Raw genomic sequence first — 25,746 nt, 5'->3', positions numbered from 1 at the left:
ACACACTTACACACATGCACAGTGAAGTCAGTGCTGGCTACTGATAGTCCAAGTTGGGCATTCAAGTGTTTCTGGGACTAGGGGCAGAAGCTGGGGTAAGAGCTTTTTCCAGAGCCAAGGAGCAACACCATTTAATACTTTCCCAAGTACCCTGCAACACCCCCTTCCCCGAGAAGCTTCCCACCCCCCTGAGAAGCTCCCAGGAGTAGACAAAAGTCACCAGAAACATGTCCTAGAAACAGAGGCAGATGGACAAAAGGGAAGATAGAAGCCTGGTGATGCTTCTCCTCTACCAGCAATCACCATGTTACTCCTCATGCCCTCTGATTACAGTGGAAAGAAGACAGAAAAGGAGTTTTGTTTAGATTACAGTTATAACTTATTTCCACTCAGATGGAAAGCACAGAAGTCCAGATGGCTAAAGTAATCCACCCTAAGTCCATAGCATCATTATTTGCAATCCTGTTCTCCTATTTGTAAAAGAAAGAATTCCTGTAGTAACAATCATCCACCTCTTGAATATAAGTATGTCCTTTCCCTTGTCCTTCTGAAATTTTTTTTATATCTCCTGGAGATTGCTCACTAGAGTGTGCACCTCCAGGAAAACAATCTGGGCATGAAGATGTTCATCCTCAAGCTGCCCTGCCTACGGATCATACTTAGTCTGTAACCATCACTGGAGACCCTTGATCCTAAGAGTGAGATTGGCACCAGATCACAAGAGGGTCAGCCCAGTACCCAGCAAAGCAGTGGCACTCCTCAGTGAGCCCATCTCTGGTACAATGGCCTTGCACATGCAGAGAAGAATTTGATGTCCCTTATCAGTCTTTGTACCTCCCTCTTTCTGCCTTTGAGGACTAGAAGAGGCCTAGAAGTTGCAGCAGCAAATAATAGATGAGCAACGGATCTGAGCCCTCAGGACACTCACCTTGAACCTCATCATTCCTGGATCTAACTGAGCCCTTTACTCCTGTTCCCCCAAATGAACAAAATGTTGTGAGCGGATAAATTTAGTAAAATGTGCTGGCAGGTTTTGGAAAAGTCTAGTCATCAAAAATATATAGAGTACCTACTGTGTGCCAGGCCCTGCTCTGTGTGCTAAGAATGAAGCTGTGGATAACCAGAAGGAATGGACAGGCAGAAAAATCAATGGCCACTATAGCCCACAGCAGGTGCATTGAAATAACACAATCCTGGGCTGGGGATATAGCCTAGTGGCAAGAGCGCTTGCCTCGTATACATGAGGCCCTGGGTTCAATTCCCCAGCACCACATATATAGAAAACGGCCAGAAGTGGCGTTGTGGCTCAAGTGGTAGAGTGCTAGCCTTGAGCAAAAAGAAGCCAGGGACAGTGCTCAGGCCCTGAGTCCAAGGCCCAGGACTGGCAAAAAAAAAAAAAAAAAAAAAAAAAAGAAATAACGCAATCCTGGATCTTCCTTCCCTTCCATTTGATAAGGATAGGCTTATGGGCTCTTTTTACTCTGAGAATTTTGCTGCTGCTCACTACAGAGACCAAGATGAAGGTGTACAATGATGGAGAGTTGATAAAAATCTGACATTTGTAATCAGTCGACTGAGTGCAAACTTTTTCCTCTCTATTTCCCTCTGGGGTAGTTGATTTGCTAGGACAGAAATATATACCTTAGGGATGGTAAAATTATTCATGCATTTGTAAAATAGTAACAGCTTATTAGATGCTAAACCCTCTACTGAACACTGAACAAGATTGTCCCACTCATACTAAATTCTTGGCCTGGCAGGAAGGGCAGGAAACTAAAAGCATGTTCAAAGCTGGAGAGAAGTTCAATGAATTGAGACTGGTACTTAAGGAAGAGTTAAGGGGACAGAGTTCATGAGCCTCTCAATCTGGAATGGATTTGTAGAAGGGTCAGGACAGAAGCACTCTGGTTTTAAATGCACATAATTATTCTAATAAAAATAAGTCAAGCATGAGACAAGATGTCTACTCTTCTGATTCCTTGTCCCATAATCCTTACACTCCTGACTTCATGCTTTCTCAGGGAACATCTTTATATGTTCCACATAAAGGCTACTCACAGAATCAATGAAGCAAAATTAAGTTACTCTTTAAAGTGAACAAACAAACAAACAAACAACACAAACAGTAGACCCAAACTTTCTTCAACAATCCTTGTTGGGTCACTAATAGACCACTCCAGATGTAAATATATGTACATAAATAGGTATTATATAGGAATGCATATTTACATGTGTATGTATTTATATTTAATCATCTCAATTGTACAAATATTATTTCAATAGATAGATACATGATTGATAGAAAATACTTACATCTGGAACAGATCATGATAATATGGTGCCAAAGAACACGAGGCCAAAACCAGGATGAATGTGGCAGCCTCAGTTTGGCTGAGAAGGCACTGAGCCCAGCACATCTATATTTAAGCCTCTGCATGGATTTGAATTGCATTCTCATTACATCTTTTCCCAAACCTATGAAAAATGTCCTTCCTTGCATTTTTAGTTACTGGGAGAGGATAGGGGAAACTCCCTGGAGCCGGCTGAAGGAGAATTTTCTTCAAAATCCTAGCTCTGCTGATAGTAGCTTTTGCCACGACAGTGACATGTCTGAACAGTAGGGGGAGCAAATGAGTTAATGTGTGTTAGAGGACCTGACGCTCCCTTTCTGGACATTGGTTTGAGGTTCTGACTTCAAAGAGCCTCTTGGCTGGAAACTTACTTTATACCCTCGTGATAGATGAACCAAGGGCTGAGAGATGTGAAAAGGAGAAGAGGAAGGAGGGCCCGGAGGAATTTTGATGGATCATCTCATGGACCTCGCTGAAGCCCCCATTCAGGATGGGAGAGCAGTGCCTATCCCAGAGTAAAACAGGATTGCCTGAGTTAGCAGATCACACTGTTGGCTGGAGCTTGTTTAATTTTATAGAAAGCTCTGGGCTGTGAGCCCAGCTATATAACAGTATGAATTATTCAGACAGGATTGGGATGAGCTGTCATAATGCTGGCAGAGGCCACTCTGGGGTGTGCAGGCTGGTGGTGGGAGGAATAACAGAGGAACTGAGGGCAATTAAACAAAGCACAGGGGAGTTTTGGGTGCTCTGCTCTGGGGAAGGGATGGGGTTTGTCACATTATTAGAGGGAAGACTGGGCTCATCTCTTGGTCTTCAGATAATCCCAAGAGACGGGGAAGACAGACCTCAGACATGCTGCCAGATTCTTTTCTGGGGACAGCTCAGATAGATGCATAACCCAACAAAAGACCACAATGGGTCCCAAAGACATAGATGAGGAGGTCTATGGGAAGGAACCACAGACAATGCTGGCCACATTAACTGAGGAGGTGAGGATGTTGGGCAGGGAATGCTAGGGACTCCAAGCATCTTCAGCTTTTCAGAACTGGATACCCTCACACAGATTCTGCTGAAGGAATCCATTTTGCTTTCCTACATGTTGTAAAGGTGAGAGCCATCACTGACTCTTTTCTCTGCTTCAACCATCTGATGCACCCCAGAGAGATTGAAATAAGCACATTTGGTTAAAATATCTAGCTCTGTATCAATATGCATAGTTGTGAACAAGATATTTGCCTTCTTTCTGAACGTATGTTCCCTCTTGTGTGGGGGAGGACTTGAACTCAGGGCCTCATGGTATCCCTTAGTTTTTTCACTCAAGACTGATGCTCTACCACTTCAAATACAACTCTACTTCCCACTCTTCGGTGGTTAACTGGCGTTAAGAATCTCACAGATTTGTCTTCCCAAGCTAGCTTTGAACTAAGATCCTTATATCTCAGCTTCCTGAGTCGCTAGGATTGCAGACATGAGCCATTGAGTCCCAGCTGTTACCTAATCTTACAGATGAAAATGATCATTTTTTCACTTCTCAACTCTGTTGGAGCATGGGATGAGCTACTGAATGGCAATAGGGCTTGAACACACAAGGAAGGACTTGGAAGGCACGAGGAAGGAGAGCAAAGGAAGAAGAGAGTAAGAAGGAAGGAAGGGAAGAGGAAAGGGAAGGGATACAGAAGGGCAGTTCAGAACAGCAAACAAAAACATCACATTCGCTGCCATGTAGCGAAAGCCATTTACTAGCTGTCATTCACTAGCTGTGTGATCTCACTATCTTAGCTCCCTAGAGCTCACAGTGGGGTCAGGTGCTGTCTACTATATAGAACTATTAGGAGTTTTAAACAAATTATCATGCATAAATCACTTAGAATATTGTCTGGCACTTAGTTAAGTGCTCCAAGAATATTGAGGTTTCAGCTACTATTGTTTGAACATCTATCATTACCACCATCACCAAAGTAAACCACTTGCACCTTTAGAAGTCTCAAGTTCCCCCATTCCTCCCCACTCCTACCAACATCACTCAGTCCTGGCTGTTGCTGCCTCCCACCTGGAGTGTGTAGATCAATTATTGTGCAGTGAACCAGAAGGCAAGAAAGAGGACATCTTGATTAAGCCAGAAGCAGGATTTACACAGAAAAGGAAGAACTCTAGATTTCAGCCAATTTAGCTGGTGAAATGCAAAGAGTATTGGCTCTAGAAACAAATCTGGGTTCAAGTGTCCCTAGCATAAGTTATTCAACCACTGTGAGTCCTGGAGTCTTTATCTGTGCAACAGGGTCATTGATATCCGTCTCACAGGTAAGGAGGTGGACAAGATACGGTAACTAAGCAAATGGTACCAGTACAAGGGTTGGTGATATGGCTCAGTGAGAGAGCATCAGCCGAGCACATGGAAGACCTGGGTTCAATCCTCTGTACAACCAAAAGAAAGAAAGAAAGGTGCCAATACAGGGCCTGGCATTTGTGAAATAACCAGCATATAGTTATAAGTGTTGTATTCATCTTCAACAGGACTCATGTCTTCCCTTGGTCAGGCTTTGGTATGGCATGGCCCATGTAACACTCAACGAATTATTGCAAACTATTTTTGTTGTTGTTGGTTGGCTCTTTGTTTTCAAGGTAATAGCTTTTTGAGCTCAGCTTCTTGCATTTGCTAAACAGGCCTTCCACTATTTGAACCCAACAACCAGTTCTTTTTCCTTTAGTTATTTTTTGGATAGAATCTTGTGGGTTTTGCCAAGACTGGTTTGGACCTCAATCCTCCTACCTATGCCTCCTACATACCTGGAACCACAGGCATGCACTGCTATGCCTGTAACTTCATTAAAAATCTCTGAATACTTATAATGGTTCTTTATTGTCCAGGGCTAGAGTTACATACATTGCAAACATGTGAGTCACTGAGAAGGAGTAAAATAGATAAGAAGCCTGTGAAGAGAAATGATAAAAGAGATGACTAAATGTAGGAAATAATTCACCCTAACCATATATTTAAAAATAAAAGCACCTGCTGGGTGCTGTTGGCTCATGCCTATAATCCTAGGTACTTGGAAGGCTGAGATGTGAGGATCAAGATTTGAAGCTAGCCTGAGGCAGGAACATCTAAGAGACTCTTACCTACAAATAACAACCCAAACAGCCAGAAGTGGAGCTGTGGCTCAAGTGTTAGAACCTTGAGTTAAAAGAAAAAGTTCAGAGACAGCACCCTAGCCTTGAGTTCAAGCCCTAGGACTGGTGTGCTCTCTCTCTCTCTCTCTCTCTCTCTCTCTCTCTCTCTCTCTCTCTCTCTCGCTCTCTCTCACCCACACCCACCCACACACACACACACACACACACACACACAAAAGTAAATAAAAATACCAGGCAGGCTGTAGTTCAAGCCTCAAAAAGGAAAGTCAGGCAGTATGGTAGATTTGGAAGGTCTCTACAGTACTTACCAAGGGAGAGCTAATAATGCATCAGAGACCTGGCGTACTTCCTGGGTGTGTTAATGGCAGTACTGAGAGCTACGACTGATCCCCACCCTTATCTTTCTCCCCTAGTTTCCACCACTGGAAGTGTTTGTGATCAATATTTCACCAAAGGTGAGTCCCAGTGCTCAGAGAAAATTAACTCTACACAAGGCCAGACACCATCTTTGGCTCACACCCAATGTGATGTCCTCTCTTTGCTTTTCTGGAAAAGGAATAGGAGGAGCTGTTGACATTCAAGCAGCACATAGAGATGAGGCTTCGAGTGCTCAGGCTCTGGAACAGAACATCCATCTAGAGCCTAGGCACCGCAAAATCCCCTTCCCAGGAAACTCTATGGCCTGTTCTTTCTAAAGCATAAAACACCTTTAGGTCCCATGCTGCTATCCATGTATGCTATTTCAAAAACAGTAAATGACTTTTAAAGAAAAGAAATGTTAAGGAAAAGTGAAACCGTTCTAGGACTTTCAATTGCCTACATTTGCTCTAAGCTTTTGTGGGCCATAATCAAGGGCAAATCAACCATGAAGCTAATCGATTGCAATCTCTGTGGAACTAATTAAACCACTGTCTGTTTTTTTTCCTCTCCCCTCATATACTATTGGAATGGTTATAAATATTTCTGGGAGCCAGCCTAGAAGCTACGTAAGCAGATATGTTTGGGTGGGACACATGAATTTGAGGAGAGGTCTTGTTTGGAAACCTGTTTCTCCGACTCATCCTGATAACACTGCTGCTAATTACTATGGAGTAGAAATTTCTATAATGGCAGGATTAAGAGACATAGATGAGGATTAACCTACAAGATATTAAAACCATTTTCTTTGAACTGGGTTGGACACATTATATTTCTAACATTTATGATGCTAGGAGATCACAGAGAGATTCTGGAGACACTGTCTTTGTATCTCTAGTAGAAAGTACTGAGGCTAGCCACCTATTAAAGATAGAAACATCAAGAGCCAGCTAAAAGAGGTGTATCTTTCACAGGCACACCACAAGCAAATGCAGAGGCCAGGACAGAGCTCCTCAGCCAGCTGTTCCCACCCACTGAACAACTGAGCTGCTTCCTCCTTTCCTCAGGCCTGTAATTCTGGTCTGTAACCTTGACGTTTACCTTGGCTATGATGCGACACAATGGAGCCCCCTCCTGGGTCAGGCTGAACAGGTTCCCTGTGGTAGACTCAGTGGTGTAGATATTGTCCGAGGCATCAATTTTTCTCACCAGTGCCTAAGAAGAGAGAGAAAAGTCAGCTGTGTTTACTTGTCATTTATGGAATACCAGTGGGCTATTGCTCCTAATAGCCCCTGAGAATCTATAATCTTGATCTATCCATTTTCCCACTGATAGGGCAACAAGGTTCTGTCATTAGGGGAGGTAATAGTTGCATTTCCCAAATGCAGGACCATTTTAGGACACAGGCAACACATTTGTGCTGTTTTAATCCACCAGAAAATCAGCTCGCAACACTGATGGGCTCAGCAAATAGCATGTTGTGGTGCTCCTGACTCTCAATTAAAAACCATTAAATAAACATCAAGTTGAAAACAAATAATGAGTTATTGCAACTATGGCTACTGGTAAACTCCAGGTAGGCAATGGCTTCCGGGATGGAGCAGAGAGAAGCACTCTACAATAGCTTACTGCTTAGGGGACATTTTCTATAGTGCACAGCCATGCCAAAGGAGCCACACTGGGAATTCTGTCAACAGGTGGATAACTCGGTGAGTAATTCATACTGACCACCCAGGCTAGAAATAACCAAATAAAAGGCCAATCTACAAAGCAAATGGAAGAATCATTTGCAAATAAGATATGAGGACGATTCCTAGAAGAATGTAGCTAATTTCTGGGAAAAAAGCTTTTTATAAATCTTAAAACCACTTCATAATCAGCCATTAGTGTTGTAGCATGTGATTCATTGATTATAACTGATTTCTACCTGCTAATTAATGCAAGTTGCTCAAGTTTCTCCTGGGAGAAGTAGAAATGGAGATCAGGGAGTACTTCCTTTAAGGACCTCATAAAGAGAGCAAGACTTCCAGATCTGGGTGCTCTGAGCAGCATCTTGTGCAGTCTCCATGAACATGCTTATTTCTAAATACTACAATGGGTTTGTTTCTGTACACCTTGTGTTACAGAAAAGGAACTTGGAAGGGAATTTAAAAATGTGAGCTTGAGTCCAGGCTTGCCTTTAATATACAATGCTGACATGTTCATTAAAAACATGAGGGGTGGGGGGAGGATGGGCTCTAGAACCAAAGTGTCTGGATTTGAGCCCTGTCTATGGGCCCTAAAGCAGGAAATTCAATTTATCTTCTTTGTCTTAGTTTCCTTGTGTGTAAAATGTTAGAAACAAGTGTCCACCTCTTCTGCTGATTTTGCCCATCTCTTAAGTTTGCTAATATATATTGAGTACTTCTAAAGGTACCTGGCACATGGAAGGAAATAAAATTGTCAATAGCCAAGTTATAAGATTTGAAAATGCTATGTTATGTGTGTGTGTGTGTGTGTATACAATGAAGTTTTATTCAGCCATAAAGAAAAATAAAATTGTCTCATTTGCAAGAAAATGCATGCAATTAAGCAAAATAACTCAGGCTCAGAAACACAAATACCACATTTTTTCTCATATTCAGAATTTAGATTAAAAACATGAAAGCAGAAGAGGTACTAGTGGGAAGAAGAAGGGAGAAAGTAGGACTAGAAAGAGGGACAAGAAGCAGTAATAGACATGGACATAATTGAAGTATATTATATACATATACGAAAATGTCCTAATGTCATCCATTGTTTTGTACAATTAATACAAACTAACAAAAATTTTAATGGAAAAATTATTGCAATTATTATTTTTTAACTTGGTTCAATAGAGATAAGCTTCTTGGGACTTGTTTATCCCACTTACAAAGTGATTAAAATGGAATTCAATTTAGGATCAAACTCAATGGGTTGTTTTTGTTCCTTTATTCAGACTCATGGAATTCTTCACACATAGTATGCTAATTTCTACATAGAGAAGCTCTGGATTCGTGAATTTAATCAACTACATTAACTATGAACATTATCTCTAAGACTTAACAGATGCCTCTTGCCAGAGGTTCAACAAAAGGTAACATTAATAATCAAAATTTGTTACTACAAATTTCTGTAATGAGCATACATCTTAGAAACCTTCCCTATTGTTACCAGAAGCATCTACACATGTGATACAAAGGCTCAGATGAAGATGCAGAGCTCATATATTGGGGTCCTGTATCTAAATGATAATTACCTAATGATCCTGATTAGTGTTTGCACTTGAAACAAATTAGCATTACATTAAACAATTCAAACCCAATGTCTTTTGCAATCAGCTACTAATATTAGACCATTTATGTCTGAGAATAATTTTATGCTAATATCTATACACATATATACAGTAATTATACCCTAGGTATATCCCAGTGAATCAGATCTCTGACAAAGAAAAGTTGCAAGCATGCTTCCCACAGCGTAAATTTGGGAAGATAGGAGAAAGACTGCTCTCCACTGCACTGAATCGTTTAAGACCCAAAATTTTACAATAGGCAATAATTGGAAAGGCCTTTTGTCTAACCCCTATTGCACTATTGAGACAGCTGAGGCACAAAAGAAACCTGAGCAAGGTTACACATGTGGTCTAGAAGTAGCTGGACTTTGTTCCCTGTGAGTCTGCTTTTCTCTTTGCACAGGTCAGCAATGATATCTCTTACATGGGTAGGTCCTCACCTGGATTAGTGAAGCTGAAAGGCAAAGAAGGCAAGGATGCTGAGCGGGCTCATTAAGCAGTTCTCACCAGCAGGAGCATGGTCCTACATCCTGGCTTCTCATCAGCATGGAACACTGTGAGATCACCAAAGCTCCTGCAGAGTGACAAGAAGCCTCAGCTGCTGCCCTCTGGGTCTTCTAACTGTTGGCCAAGGCCACATTCCCCTGAGCTACTACCAGCTTGATTCTCCGTCTAAGCTTCTCTTCCCTTCTCAATCCTTCTTCCATGGCAGACTGAAGACATGACCTTCGTGTGTTTTCTCCCCTTCCTCCTCAGGCATTGGGTATCTATTCTCTCGTAGTGTCTCCTCACTAACACAGTTCCAAAAAAAAATCAAGATTTATCTTCTCAGGAAATCAAGGAGAAATTTTAGAAGTTCTCCAAATTGACTTTTCCATGTACCATGAGAAAGAGTAGTGAAACACTGAAGACAAAAGGAAAACAGGTGTAACAATAAACATTTTGTTAAAATCAGACCAGGCACATATAAAATGAAAATAATAATAAGCTTCATAAGATCCAGAAAAAGAGGAGGAGGTGAGGAGGCTTAAGGAGATGTATACAGTATAGCTACTTTAAATGAGGAATTAGTAAGAAGAGGATACAATTGAGGGAGGGTTGTTTTGGTTTGGTTTTGGTGGTTTGGAGTTTGAACTCAGGAATTCACTGGCTTGCTTGCTCAGCTTGATTGTTTGAGCAAGGCTTTATCACTGGAGCCACATTTCCACCCCTGTATTTTTGCTAGTTATTTTGAAGACTTTCTGCCTGGCTGATTTTGAACTATGATCCTCTGGATCTTGACCTCCTGAATAGTTAGAATTATAGACATGAGAACCCAGCACCTGGCAGGTGGATATTTTGTAATTTAGTTTCTCAAGTAGAGTGATTACCAGTGAAATCAACCAGGAGAGAGAGAAACTCTCAAAGTGCAGGCTAGAATGAATGTCTTGGAAAGAGGCAGGAAAATATTGTTATGCCTCTCTCTGAGTCTTTAGATAGAAAGTCCACAGTTAGACACAGAAAAGCATCCATCTGTACCAAGAAGGTATAAGCCAATGTGAAAGATCAAAGATGGTGACAAATTCTTTTCTACTTTTACAGATGAGCTCAGATTCCTCTTCCCTTGAATCTTAGTGCCTTCCTTGACCAGTGGAAACCACCAACACTTGCAGAGATGTCCTGACTCCCAAGACTAAGTCATAGGAGCTTGAATCTTCCACTGAGGCTTCTTGGAAAACTCTTTTCAGAGTCCTGAGCTGCCATGTAGGATGTGTGATAACTCTGAGGCTATCATGGTGGAAAAGCCAAATGTAAGAATGCCATCAACACTCTCAGCTGAAACTACCCTTCCAGACATCTTTTCTAAGGGATTATGAGGTGAAGGAGGCTGTCTTCTGCTCACCAACCTCTTCCCTAGGTGTGCATCACCTCTTTCAATGCTCCATGGAAAGGGACAATCACCCAGCCAAGCACTGCCCAAATTACTGACCATTAAAATCATATATATAGGGCTGGGGATATGGCCTAGTGGCAAGAGTGCTTGCCTCCTATACATGAGGCCCTGGGTTCGATTCCCAAGCACCACATATGGAGAAAGCGGCCAGAAGTGGCGCTGTGGCTCAAGTGGCAGAGTGCTAGCCTTGAGCAAAAAGAAGCCAGGGACAGTGCTCAGGCCCTGAGTCCAAGGCCCAGGACTGGCCAAAAAAAAAAAATCATATATATAAACATAAGTTATATTGGGGTTGCTTTTATGCTCTCTCTCTTCGTGTGTGTGTGTGTGTGTACACGCACGCGTGTGCCAGTCCTAGGGGCTTAAACTCAGGGCTGGTGCTGCTCCTTAGATTTTGTGCTCAAGGCTAGGGCTCTACCACTTGAGTCTTAGCTCCACTTGCAGCTTTTTTGGTGTTTAATTGGAAATCAGGGCTCATTGGGTCCTGTTTAGACTGGCTTCAAATTGCAATCCTCAGATCTCAACCTCCTGAGTAGCTAGGATTACAGATATGAGCCACCAGCACCTGGCCATTTTATGCTTCAATAGAATTATGAAACAGGAAAATGTCCCAAACATTAACATGAACTCCTCACAAGGGTACTGGACAGCTAACCAAGTCTCAAGATTTTGGAGGTGAGGATGTAGAATTAGCTGTGTTCTGGGAAACTTGCTTGTAGGATTCAATAATTAGGATTAGAGGAAAGACACAGAAAAACTGATGAACTGAAAAGGAGCTAGACAAAGTAGTAATTGTATTCAGACTTAAATTCACTGTTTCAGATGTCAAAATGCATCTTGGATAGAAACATCTCATTTAGGATGATAAATAAAGATAAAGTATATTATTAGAACTAGAAGCTTTTGAAAGACTCAGAGCTGAATTTATTCCATTTCTTTACAATGGAAAAATCCCCAAATCTAGAAGTTTGTTGGAAAAAACAAAGAACAGTACCAGAAAGTAAAAGGTAGTCAGTGTGGGAGAAATTGCTTAGATCCAGATGTTATATTCACTGGAAGATCTGAAGAAGGAAATAGAACTATGTGAGGAGGTTAAAAATGGTTTACAATTCATTTTAAAAAAGAAAAAGCTAAGGGACAGTCCTCAGGCCCTGGGTTCAATCTCCAATACCAGTGTGGGCACACTCATACACACACACACACACACACACACACACACACACACACACACACACACGGTTACTCATTGAGTCCTAAAAGAAAATTATATGATCCTTTGCATGATTTAAATCTGACATGTATTTTTTTCTTATCACAGGTTGTAAATAATGAAGTTGGAAAGTAGTAACTTTGGGTAGGTTGTACTTATAGGTATAGAACAAAGCTATTTCACCAATATTTCAGATGGATTAGGTAAAATCTAAATACCAGAAAACTTGAGAGCATAATGATCCACATAACATTTTGCATCTTCTACTTTTGTCATTATGTTTATATTCCCGTTCTACTTTCCCCCTCAAATTTTCTTTTTCTTTTAGCGTGATACATTTAAGTTTTGAAGTATTCTATTGATCACCTTCATAATACTTAGCAGGGAAATTTGAAATTTTACATCTTGTTACCATAAAGCTCCAACTCTTAAAAAGGTTTGTAAGTTTCTGTTACAGTTATTATAAGCACAATTGGTCAAAACAAGAGAAATAAGTCATAATTTTTAATAAATAATTATAAATCAAAATTAAACATTTTATTTTAAATATATCTGATGAGATGAATGGAGCCTTTTATCTTTATTAGATTTTCTAAGTCATCCAGTTATCCATGATTGAACATTGATTTGTTGCTATGTTCTTTTTATGTAAACTCTAAAATCTCTGCATCCATTAATCTAGAAAGGGGACTGGGAGGAGTTCGTATAGCCATATTGCTTGATCTTTGGAGTATTTACTAAGTTATGTAAGATCTGCCCATCATCAATACTATTTTTAATAATCTAGCACCTGATAATTTCCCTTAATTGCTTCTCATCTCAATTAGTAAAAGAATCACATCTCTGTGTTTGTGACAGCATTTGCTACACAACTATAAGAATCTTGCATTAATTTCTTCAATTTCTTGGGGAAATTCTATAGGTTCTTATCAAATAACTACTAATTATATCTATCACTTCTTCACTGGGAGCACCTTGCATCACCCAGCTTATTCAGAGAGAATTGAAAAAATGTTCATCTCAATATCAATATTTTAATAGAATGTTTCTGTGCTTCACATATGTTCTATCAAAACCTTAAACCTTCAGGTAGATTATACATATAGGTGTAGAACAAAGCCATTTCATAAATAAAACTAATAAAATAAATGAACAAAACTTTGTTTTATCTAACTATAAACACCTACCTAATAACATCTAATACTTAATAACACCTAAACACCTTGCATTTATTTTTAATGATTAAAAAATGCCTTGATTTATGTTGCAAGAAATGCTAAAAAAAAATCACTGTCAAGTAATTACAAAGCAATTTCTAAGGGAAATGCTTAAATATCTGTCAATGTTCAAATAATGTAGTCAGGCACTGGTGGCTTACACCTGTGCAATCTTAGCTATTCAGAAGGCTGAGATCTGAGGAAGGTGGTTCAAAGCCAGCCCAGGCAGAAAAATCCCTGTGAGATTCTTATCTCCAATAAATTACTCAAAAAATCTGGAAGTTGCACTGTGGTTCAAGTGGTAGAACACTAGCCTTGAACTTAAAGAGACTCAGGAACAGTGCTTGGGCTCTGAGTTCAAGCCTCAGGACTGGCAAAAACATAAAAAATTAAAATAAAATAACATTGATCTCAAATAAAATTATTTATTTGCATATATTATAAGGTCTTGTTAAAACATCTTACTGAATTTGCAACATTGCAAAATAGTACATAGCTAACACATTTAATTATAATCTAGGAATATCATAAAAGGCATATTTTTTTGGTAAATAGGTTTATAAATATTGAACTATTGGTTTTCACCTTTGGAAAAATTAAATAATAATTAAGACTTTTTAAAACCAGAAGTAATTTAATTTTAGTAGTTCTCAGTTCAATTTTCCCTATTTAAGAAGGAAAACTTATATGCTCTATAAATCTCTTTAATTTAAAATTTCTTAAAATATGAAATACAAATCAATATAAATATTTTTAAAAATGTTTTGACAAGAGATTTGAATTGCTTTCTTTAATAATGTGAGCCAACTCTGAAAAACATAATATATGTGCATTTTGTCCAATATATCTTGAAAACATGTGTCCTTAAAAACATTTCCAGTTACGTTTAGAATAATCGGTATCATTAACCTTTAGAGTCTTTGGCTCTTCAAAGATACTTTTCTTTCCAGCTAATGTCACAGTCTAGGGATGAATATGAAATATAGTTGAAAGGAAGTGCTTTCATTTAAATGTGTGCCTAAAACAAGCTATTTTTAGGACTTGTATCCTGCTAGTCTTTTCTTTGCTCTAATCCAACAGGTCTGTCCCTTAAGAGCTACATACTAAGAGAATAAATGACTGGAAGAGATACAATAACTGGAAACTTTCATAACCCTTCCCAAACATACCTTCATATTCTACCACGTATTTGGATTCAGAAAATCTCTTTACTGGGGAAGATATAGACTTTCTAATTCCTTTCTCAACAAAAATTTACTTAATAGAGAGAAAAAAAAAAAACAGAATCAATTTGTGGTGGCCTATGGATGTTTTTGCTTCCTGAATGAAGGCTTCTACTTTACCCAATTCCCCACTCCTAACCCAGTTTTCTGGATGGTAGGGTAGGGCACTGGAAGATACTGGGTGAGTGACAAGTAGACTTTTCTTCTGAGATATAAGAGAAGACCTAACAAAAACTCAGGGTATTCCTGAGAAGATCATTTGGGGAAAGAAGCAAATGAAAATTGAAGATCTGTAAATAGATTTCTTGAAAATATTATGTTTTCTATTTCTACTGGGAAATCTGTGGGAACCGAAGAAATGCAATATATTTGAAGTAGCTTTAAGATCATTGGTCTAAGTTACTTCAATAAACCCAAATCCATGTAGGGGTAGTAGAAGTACATTTAGAGGGAACAAGAAATTAAGACATTTGAATATGATGAAAGAATGAGAAACAATACAGATCAAGTAGGCTCATCTAAAGTTGTTTCAGATTTCTGACTTTACAGGGAGATATAAAATTTACCAACTGTCCATTTTATTTTATTTTGTCAAAATATCACTCTTACTTTACCAAAATTGATTGAGGAATATACATGACCGAGCTTGAGTTGCAGAGTAACCCTAGAGTTCATTAAGAACCACTGGAGCAAAATCTAGATGGCTGTCATGATTCCAAAAGAAGCCACAAAGGAGAAATATTATTTTAGTTGAGGTAACAGCTTCATGACAGGGGACCAAGACAATCCCACAGACAACTGATCTTCCTACCACGCTCCTGCCCATCGCAATCATCTCCAAATGTACTGCATCACATCCCTGTCTGTCTACACGTGTGTCACCTGTAGCCTACTCAGGAGGCTGAGATATGGAAAATCTCAGTTCAACACCAGCCTGGTTAGAAAAGTGCTGGACTCTATCTCTGAAATAACCAGCAAAAAGAAGACCTAGAAGCATGGCTCAAATGTTTTGAGTGTCAGCTGAGCAAGCAAGCCAAGTAAACATGAGGCCCTGAGTTCAAGCTCCAGTACTGCCACACACAAAAAGAGAGGGAGACTCATTTGGTCATCTGGATATTGCAATCTTGAAACACTCCCAAATGAATCATAGAGCATCCAGTAAGTGAGAGAAAGAAAAACAAAGCTCCAAATACCAAACAGCAAACTAAGAACACTCTGTGGCATGGATTGGATTAGGCTTCTTGGTGTGTAATGAGAACATATGATGACATCTAGGTCTTGACCCCCTTTCTTTCTACAAGGAAACATGCCTCTTGCAGAAATTCCAAAGCTCAAGCACAAATTCATGATATGGGTTGTTTGGACAGCAGTTATCTTTTTCCTCTTCCTCCCATCCCTTCCCCTGCCCTCCCTTCCCTTCTTCTCTTCTCCCCTCTTCTCTAGGCAGCACCACTTCTACCTGGCTTTCTACCTCTCCAAGTTACTTTGCTGAGAGGGAAGGGATGAGTCATCTGATTGATGCATATGGAAGGAAGAACAGAATGTTCAGCTTAGTACCTGCCCCTCTTCCCGTTAGAAGGTTCCTCTGGTCTAACCCTGATTATGGGACAGGTGTTTGCTCCTCAGCTGAGGATTTTTCCCCTCTGCTTTGGGACAAGGAGGGGGACATTTAGTTGGGATATAACGTTTTAACAATGGAAGTAGCACTGTCTCAAGTGGTATAGCGCTAGCTCAGGGACAGCATCCAGGCCCAGAGTTCAAGCCCCACAACCAACAAAAAATAAAGTTTTAACAAGTCATCCTCAGGACCAGAACTTAGTTCCCCAATCAGTTTTATTAAAGAAGAGGAAATATTTTAAGCTAAGTGATTTAATGAATTAATGCACAAAATGAGCCACAAATAACAAAGAAATAAAGAGGAACTCCGAGCTCTGGGCTCAGGAGAGAGACCCAGTGTAGAGAGATGGGGGACCTGGAAAGAGATTCGTTATTTATGGGAAGCTTTTCTTTGGTGGTGGGAAAAGAATGGCAAATATGTAACATAATATTTCTGTAACTATAAATAACATGTAAATACCTTTCATAATGAAAACCTCATGGAATCTGCTGTATTGGGAGGCATTTAAAATAGCGAAGGAAAGGGAAGTCATATTTTTAACCTCTGTCTAGGCTCCTTCCCTCCCTGTGTTGTACCTGGTCCTCTCACTTTTCTTCTGGGGAAGGCTTCTCACCTCACAGATGTGGAATCGAGGCTGGGAGAGGTTAAGGAACTTGACAAACAGCCCATAGTGAACCACATTTTGGAAGGAGATTTTTCAGACTCCAAGAGCCCTCCCTCTTTCTAGAACCAAGCATGAGGGTGTCTTAAAGTGGGAGGGGGGGGGGGGCTAGACTGCATTTGACCTTTCTCAAGTCCTCTTTATGACCCAGACCTCCAGAATTGCCTAATTCCCAGAGGGCATCTTAACCCTGTCATGATAGGAAAGATCCTTTATGTGACCCATGAAGAATAACTAAACAGATTCAGGGTGGTGGAAAGGAAGCTGAAAGTGTAATTGAGAGATGCCAAGTTTTGCCCTCATCCTGTTATGCAATCCAAGGTAGGTCTCTTCCCTCTGGATTCTAGTTTGCATAACTGGAAAATGCAGAATTGGATTAAGTGCTCAGGAAGCCTCTGTCAAGCTCAGACAGTCCTGTCTCACAGATGATGGAGTTAACTTTGGTGATTGGAAGAGTATGTCTCCCAAGAAAGGGCATGTGGTAGCTTTCCCCCGTCTGCTTCTGCTCTCCTCCTCAATCATGGCGCCCTCCACAGAGCAGCCTGCACTGACCTGCACCTCCCGGGTCAGGGCCAGCTCCAGCAGCTGGCCAAAGTGCTGCCCTAGTGTGCTCAGGGTCTCGCTCACACAGGCCTTCATTGACTTCAAGACGTGCTCGTTCTCCACCTGCAGGCACCTGGGAAGAATAATCATGGAGAGCATTGTGAATCGAAGCCTATGGTTCCCCAGAACCATTCCTAGGGTCAGATCTGGCCTGCTCTAGGCCAGGGGCATGGCAAGAACAAGATGAGATTTCTATAGCTGGCTTGTTTCCTCCCTGGTCCCTTAGTTTGCAGGGAGGTGCTGGATTCACCCAAAGCACTTGTCACTGAGAAGTAAGGCCATCAGATCTGGGCAAACCCAGCTCTTGGGGCTTGTCTCATTGATAGCCAGTTATCACTACAACCAGTGTCTAGGATCTCAGTGATGTCCAGGGTGACAATGGAAGGTAGGAAACTGTGAAGAGGATCACTGGCATGCCAAATGCCCTCAGCACTCCCTCTGAGGGCATGAGGCAATACCCATGGCCCCAGCAGAAATGGCTTCCTATAGTGTGCAGAGAGCAGCCTGGAGGGTTTTCTTCCAATTCAGGAAGAACAGAATAGGATCCAGTTCCTATTCACCCAGAGAAAGCCCAAAATCCCACCGAGTCCCAGGGTACCAAGAACCAGGACACTCTAGGCAGGAAAGGGCAAGGATTGTCAAAACACACTCAGGAGTGTGTGTTTATGAGGCTGAGTGTGTGTGTACTTCTGAAGATGGACACATATTCAGGAATGGGAAATGGAGGGAAGAGGGTATGAGTGTGTTTTTGTTATTGAGCAAGTATGTTTATTTCTGTGGATATCAAGTGATTTTGTGTGTGTGTGTATGTGTGTGTGTGTGTGTGTGTGTATGTGGTGTGCATGTCGGTTTTCACCTTGCCTTGGTTCTTGCCTTCATTTTGAGGAGTGCCAAGGGTAGTTTCCAAGGTTGTAGGAACCCTTTTCCTTGTTCCCAACACTTTTGATTCCAATTTTATTCCAATGCCGAGGACTCTTTTCTACCTCCTATCTGATGAATGGTAGAAAATCTAAGGAAATCTTTTTTAACTTTCTGATATAAGCCAGGAAAAAGGACCCATCTAGACCGCCACTAGGCCTCTTCATCCCCACATTCCTCCTTTCCCACCAGGAGAGATACCAGCCTCTTCCCTTCCTTTCTCTTCCCAGGGCAGACTTACCTCTCAGTGACTGCAGAGAGCTCTGAGCACTTCTCCATTAGCAACTTCTCCACCTATAGAAAAGAGAACTGGGCTACTGAATTCAACCAGCATTGATTGAGGTCCAACTGCCATATCAAGCACTCAGAGGCACAAAGGGGAAGAATGAAGGAATCCATCCCATAAACCTTAATATGCTATATTATATGCAGCAAAAGTGATCATGCCTGCTGCTTTGAGAGCACAAGAAAGTACAATTGAGTAGCTAGTTATTCTGGGAGCTCTAAAAGCTCAGTCAAGGAAGGGGGGTGTTTGCTGGGTTTCAAGGGATGAACAGAAGCCTACTATCTACATCGTGGAGGAGGAAAGGGATGAGCACTAATGTATGTAGTGTGAGAGGCCAGAAAGAGGTCATTTGGGGGAAATTTTCAGTGGTTTCCTTGGGTCTTTGAGGAGATTTGAATGGGCTGTGAAATCCGAAAAGCTGAGCTTGAGCCCCATTTACTCTACTCACAGCTCAACTTTTAGATCGTCTGTGTCCTCAAGTATAAAGTGAGGATAGTAATTCTAATATTTTAACTGAATCCTTGAAATGTTTTACATGCACTAACTCTAAGAAGTCTGTGAAATAAATGTTCCTATGCTGAGTTGGCTGCAGGAAATGGTACACAGAGAGGATAAGTCACAGCAAAGGTAACATGTGAACCCAGGCAGCCTAGTATTAAAATTGATACATAAACTACTGTGTAGCTTTCCACAATGGTAGTGTCTACTTCAACAGTTGTGCAGGTTAAACAATATGTTTGACCTATTACATAGTGCATGCCCATTTGTATCTTTATTATCCTTCCCTGCTTCCTTAGAAGAGGAAGGACATTACTGACCCAAAGATTCAGACTCCATACAATGCAGATCTGTTCTTCAGAAAGACCTACTCCCAATTCCCACTCAGCCCCACCCCAGCTCAACTGACCTGGCCCATTTCCTTCGAGGCGCTCCGGCTGACAGTGCTGTACTCGCTGACCATGGAGCGGGCGTGGCAAGTCAGCCGCACACTCATGCTGTGCACACGTGCCCAGCGGTCCTGTGCCAGCTTCTGGCCGATCCTGCGCAGCTCCGTGCTGATGACCCAGCCCCGCTTGAGCAGCAGCTGCAGGGGGTCCCCAAGCCCTGGACCTCCTGCCAGAATGAGATCACTCTGCGCATCCTCCTCCAGGCTGATGGGCTTAGCTTGCAGGATGCACATGCATTCACACTCAGTCATGAGCTTCAGGTCCTCCATCCAGCGCTGGACTGAGTCTACCTGCATTAGGCACAGCCTGCAACCCAGAAACAAAGGGTTTAACCCCAGGGTACTGGACATTTACTAAGTAGCTACTATCTACTCAGCAATGCTTCTCTAATTCCTGAAGGTCATCCTCTGTTATTCCTCATGATCTCCAGCTAATGGACCGAGGCAGGAAGTGTGAGAGCAAGTGATCAGATTACCAAACAACAGGCAATGGTGCTTGACAGTAGCCAGTGGGTGATCCTTACAATAAAGGAAATCGTGATGCTAAGAGAGCCAGGGTATTGATACAGAAGGTGATATAGTGTGCTTAACTTTATATCATGAGAGAGTTCACAGCAAAGAAAAATGTATACTCATAAAAAAGGGAAGCGAACACACAAAAATGCAAATACACACAAAACTATGACTATGTTGTTAAAATAATATATCTAGAAAATGTATTTAAAGGAAAGATTTTTAACTGAAGGAGCTTTATGGGTTAGGAAACTAAAAGGGTTCTCTTCTTCTTTATTCACTTTTCTCTACTTTCCTTTTATTGTTGTCATTGTTGCTGTAGGGTTTGAACTCAGCACTCATACTTGTTAGGCAGATGTTCTACCATTTGAGCCACTCCACCAGCTCATTTTCATACTAGTTATTTTCAAGATAGGGTCTTGCTTTTCCTCCAGTCACGTGGGACTGTGATCATACTTTCCCCTGTGTCACTGGGTAATAACAGGAACAGGCCCCCATACCAAGCCATTAGTGAACATGGAGTGTTAGCAGTCTTTTGGAGGGGGCCAAGGATGGCCTTGAACAGTGATTCCCCCTAACTCCATCTACCAAGTAGGTAGGATTACAGTATTGTAGAACTGTGTCTAGCTAGTTTCCAAATTTTATATGATGAGCCTATGAATCATTCTTGAGATGAAATAAAGTTAATTCTAGTACAACAGCATAAGAATGTGTATTAGATAGATCCTAAGATCTTAAACATAATTCACTCTAGAATGCACTTAGTCACATAAGTCAGTAATATCAGATAATTTATGCAACATTAAACATGTGTCTTATATTTAACTCCAGGCCCTGAGTGTTGTGAACAGACATGAAGATATTAAGCCTCCATGCTCAAAGAGCTTTGGATCTGCCCTAAGAAGCAAGAAGAATGAAACAATGACCAATTTTACCATCAGTGCACAGCCTAAGAAGATACATTGTGCACACAATAGGGTCACCAACACTGAGAGGGTTTTCCTCTAGCCTTCTAAGAGTCCTCTAATAGTCTCTGAGGAGAAGGCTTCAAGCCATTCTCCACCTGCCACAATCCACTCACCCATTCTACAAATAGGTATTTGGTGCCTCAGTGTGCCAAGCAATGTGGTAAGAATGGGGCTATAACTACAAATAATCAATTTTCTTATCCAAATGACAGTCTACTTGAAAAATAAATGAGCAATGTATAAATTATGTTGGAGGTAGTAGATGCTAGGAGGGAAGAGGAGGAAAGGCGTTTGAGAGTACTGAGGGAGGTGGGGACTGGCGCGTTACAATACTTGGATCAGAGACTCGTTGACAATAAGACATTTGGTCAATGACTTGATGGACAGAAGGGAGAAAGCCAAATGGATATCTAGTGACAAATGGTTCAAGGGCAAGGGAACAGTAAATAAAAAGGCTTGGGGGTCAGAAATAATTTGAGATGCATAACAAGCAGCAAGAATGTCACGGTAGCAGAGAAGAGTCAGTAAGGATGGAGAGAGAGGTCAAGTGACAGTAATGAGGAGGTAAGAGGTTGGATATGATGCGGGGGGAGGGGGAGGGGAGTGTGTAGGACAGGTAAGTTCCTGGCTTTTGATTTTTGTTTATATTAGCAAATAAAAGACACCAGTGGAGTCAGCCTGTGCAAGCCAAAGATATCAGATGGAACTGAAGCGATAAGGACATTCTAGGTATCAAAGTTAAAATCATCTTTGTTTACTGTTCTTTCATGAGAAGACCAGGGATTTCTGAGAGATACATCTGTTTGACTTAATGCTTTTAAATGTATTTTTTAACCACAAGCTTATAGTGTGAAACCAGAGAAATCATATTTGTGGTTCCCTATAGGAAATTGCCTTTCAAATTGCCAGAAACAAAAAAACTCACAAATGCAATGAACTTTCTTTCACCCCTTCCCTTCATGAAAAGAGACGGCATATTTTGTCAAGAATTTGAATGTGCACCTCACTGTGTGTGTGTGTGTGTGTGTGTGTGTGTGTGTGTGTGTGTGTGTGTGTGTGTGTGAAAATCCCAGTATCTGAAGCCATAGTGCTCTGATCCCCATTGTGTTTCCTAAACATCTTTAATTTATGTAAGGGTAGTCAGAGCTCATATAGTGTTTACAGGTGTGTCTAATCTATACTTCATTACACCCACTTACCCCTGTCTCACTCCCTTCTTGGCCAATCCAAGGAAACTTCATAAGTAGCATTCCATATTTGTCTTCACATTCATAACATTCATACATCCAGCCCCGATCTATATCTATGTCAATATTTGTATCTATCTATGTCATCTTGTTTATTCACACTGCTTATTTCCTAAATATGACTATAAATATAAACAACTTGCTGCATTGTTATTTTCTTATTTAGCACTGAAATTCCTTTAAGTGTTCTAATTGAGTCTACAAGCATTCTTTTCAAAGTCTGAAAATGACTCTATGTTGTATGTGCATTGCAATTTACTGGACACTCTGGACACTCACTTTGTTTCCAGTTCTTAACTGCCATAGCAATGGATTAGATAAACATCTGCATTTATATGTTTCTCTATATCAATATCCTAATCTTTATGGAACATAGTACAGGAAGCAGAATTATATTCAATAGATATTATCATATTGGTGTTCAACACATCAGGGCTTAACATTCCCCCAACTTTCTGTGTAGATATTATAATACATTGCTCTCTACTTAAATCCTTTGTGTCCCCCAGAGTCATGTCCTTATATAATTCAAAGTCCATGTGAATAGAACAGAAGGCTTCCATGGTTTGCCACCCCTTATTTCCTTCCCATCTTCCTTTCCCATCTTCCCTCAACTCTTGGCACTCCTTCCATAGACACACCCTCAGCATGCTCTTCCTCCCTATTTCTCCCATGCATCCCTCTATTTAAACCCCCCATCTTAAATATACAATTATTTCCATTTTCTTCTTCCTTATCTGGCAATGTCCTATTCATCACACAAGACTTACCTCTAACATTACTTCCTTAAAAAAAAAAAAACTCTTTAGCTAGAGCTCCTCAGTCTTCCCCCAGGGCTGCTGAATCCTCTACTGGAGCAAAAATCTACTATAATTAGTGTTTGTCTGAACTTTCCACATCACATGAGGGACAACCCCTTGTATCTGGCTTATTACCAGTGCCCAGTTGCTCAATTCATGCACAGTAACAACTCAGTGGCAGAAATTCAGGCATTTATTGCTATATATGCTACTTAGACAGAGGACTTCCTATGTCTCCCCCACACAGGATATCCAGAGTACCTCAAGACTAACATGAAGAGGAAAGAGACATAGACCATGGGAAAACATAATCACTGTACTCTCTAGATATATAGAACAGGGAAACAAACTAATCTAGGGGCTTTTAAGAGACAACAAAATGAACTAATCACTCCCTCAATGACTCATTCATTCCATAAGTACTTTGCAGTGGACATCTGTTCAGCTTTATCTTCTAGCATTCTTTCTTCCTTCTTCTATTAGTGACCTCTTGTGGTAGCTACATACTATTTCTGCTTTTCTCTCTTTTTAGGGAAAGATCTCTCACCCAGGTTTAAGGGTGAATCGTGTCCGGGTTCAGAGAAAATACCCATGGCAACAGTGAAGGCTGATCCAGAGGAAAGCTTGGGAAGCAAGCAATAGTAATTAGATTTCCTCCTCCAATGATGCTAGAGTCATAGAGACGGGAGTTGCTTTCAATGAGCCATGTTAATGATGGCAAATTCTGTAGCTCCATAAGAAAGAAACTCTAGGATCATTTGAAGGAGAGAGAAATAACCCGAGTTAATTTCTGTTGATTGTAGACACAAATAACTTGTTCTAAAACACAAGTGCACAAATAAGTCTGTAGTATTAGTTAGTACCAGCCCTTTCTAGTGTAGAGCTTCTGAAAATTCAAGGGAGGAAACTCTTCCAATGGAAGTCGAGAGGTGTTTATAGGAGCTAGCTACAGTTTAGACATGTCATGGCAAAGTGGGGCAGTCAAAGGGATAATGAATAAATGAATATGTTTCTGAAGTTGAGCTATACATCCTGAATACGAAGGTGCAGAAAGGAAGAACAGCGCAGTGATAGACTGGGTCCCTGGTCTTGAGAAATCAAGAATAGAATATTGGAATCAGACATTTACAGTGAATCTCCAAGAAGGTATGTAAGGGTGACAAAGCAATGCAATAGGGGTGAGGACTGGTAGGTTTGTAAGACAGTTAAATCACAGCATCTAGCACATGCACAGAGGAAACCCAAGTGCTGGGGAAGCCCTCAACATATCTTCCTGAAGACAAGCTATGGGATTATGCAAGTGAACAGATTCATATCCCTTACCTCTGGCCTAAACGAGCTTTTTGTGCTGGTGACAAAATACCTAAGATAGTCAACTTATGAGGAGAGATCTATTTTGGTTCATGGTTTGGGTGGTCTTATTGCTTTGGGGCCTATGGTGAAGCAGTAGATCACAGTGCCTATGGTAGGAGAAACCTATGTACCTCAGGAGAACCAAGGAACAAAAGAGGGAGAGAAAAGGGGGCCATTGTTCAAATATCCCTTGAAGAGCACAGCCTGAATGATCTTACTTTTTTCTACTAGGGACCACTTCTTAAAGATTCTAACACATTCTAGCATCACTACAAGTTCAGGACCAATCCTTCAACATCTGAGTGTTCAGAGGATATTTAACCTCCAACCCATATCAAAGAGTAAAGATCACTATCCCAGCCTTCAGGAAAGAACCAAGAAAGGAGATAAAGGGTTTCAAGGCCACCAGATGGGCTCAGGCCCACCCTGGGAGGCCTGCTTAAATCTGGCATGCTATCATACATTTATCTAGTTCTTAACCCTCATTCTCCACAAGAAACATGCTTAGTTCTTTGCTCTTAAAGATCTATATGAATTAGAAATTGAGATTTCAGGAACTGTTAATTAAATCCTCATTGATTCATCACTGTGCTAGGAGAAAAAGTAAAGTAACAAAACTATTGATTTCTCCATGATCTGCATGTTTGTGCCTATGAGTGTCTTTGTTTGTGGAGATGAACTCATCTGGCTGTCTATATTATCTCGACACTTGTGTCTGTGTGTTGTCTGCTTGTATGTCTGCTTCCCTGCCTCAGATGAGCCTGTGCATGTTAGCAGGCATGACATCACATAAACTTGATGATTAAACATGGAAGAGGTGGGTCTGAGTGTGGGCTGTCGGTGACTCAATTCCAAGGAAAGAAAATAAAAATTAACCTTAGATAGAGAAAGCTGATACTCCCTTAACCAAGTGGTCAAGGTTAACCTTAACAATGGTAAGTTATGTTGAGAACATAAGAAGAGCAATTTTCTGCTCCCAAAAATACATAGTCTTGATCACATGATGAAAAAAATGCCAAGTAAACCCAAACTAAATCAGCCTACAAACTGGCCTGACCCATACTCCCCTCAAACTGACACCCAAATCAGAGGAAGGCTGAGAAATGGTCCTACAC

At 40.9% G+C, this 25,746-nt stretch overlaps 1 protein-coding gene across 1 annotated transcript in view; it reads right to left on the bottom strand.

Moving 5' to 3' along the window:
* Insc (INSC spindle orientation adaptor protein) overlaps window positions 1-25,746 on the bottom strand; it is a 90,236-nt gene that overhangs the window by 47,981 nt on the left and 16,509 nt on the right. The window contains exons 2-5 of the mRNA XM_048360450.1: window positions 19,712-20,057; window positions 18,760-18,812; window positions 17,550-17,673; window positions 6,945-7,058 (exon numbers count right to left, since the gene is read on the bottom strand). Coding sequence (XP_048216407.1) covers window positions 6,945-7,058; window positions 17,550-17,673; window positions 18,760-18,812; window positions 19,712-20,057 — 637 coding nt within the window. The remainder of the gene's footprint in view (window positions 1-6,944; window positions 7,059-17,549; window positions 17,674-18,759; window positions 18,813-19,711; window positions 20,058-25,746) is intronic.

This window comes from Perognathus longimembris, chromosome 13 (genome assembly GCF_023159225.1).
Source record: "Perognathus longimembris pacificus isolate PPM17 chromosome 13, ASM2315922v1, whole genome shotgun sequence".
NCBI lineage: Eukaryota > Metazoa > Chordata > Mammalia > Rodentia > Heteromyidae > Perognathus > Perognathus longimembris.
The sequence above is the reverse complement of the archived record's forward strand: the minus strand, read 5'-3'. Positions and strand labels throughout refer to the sequence as shown.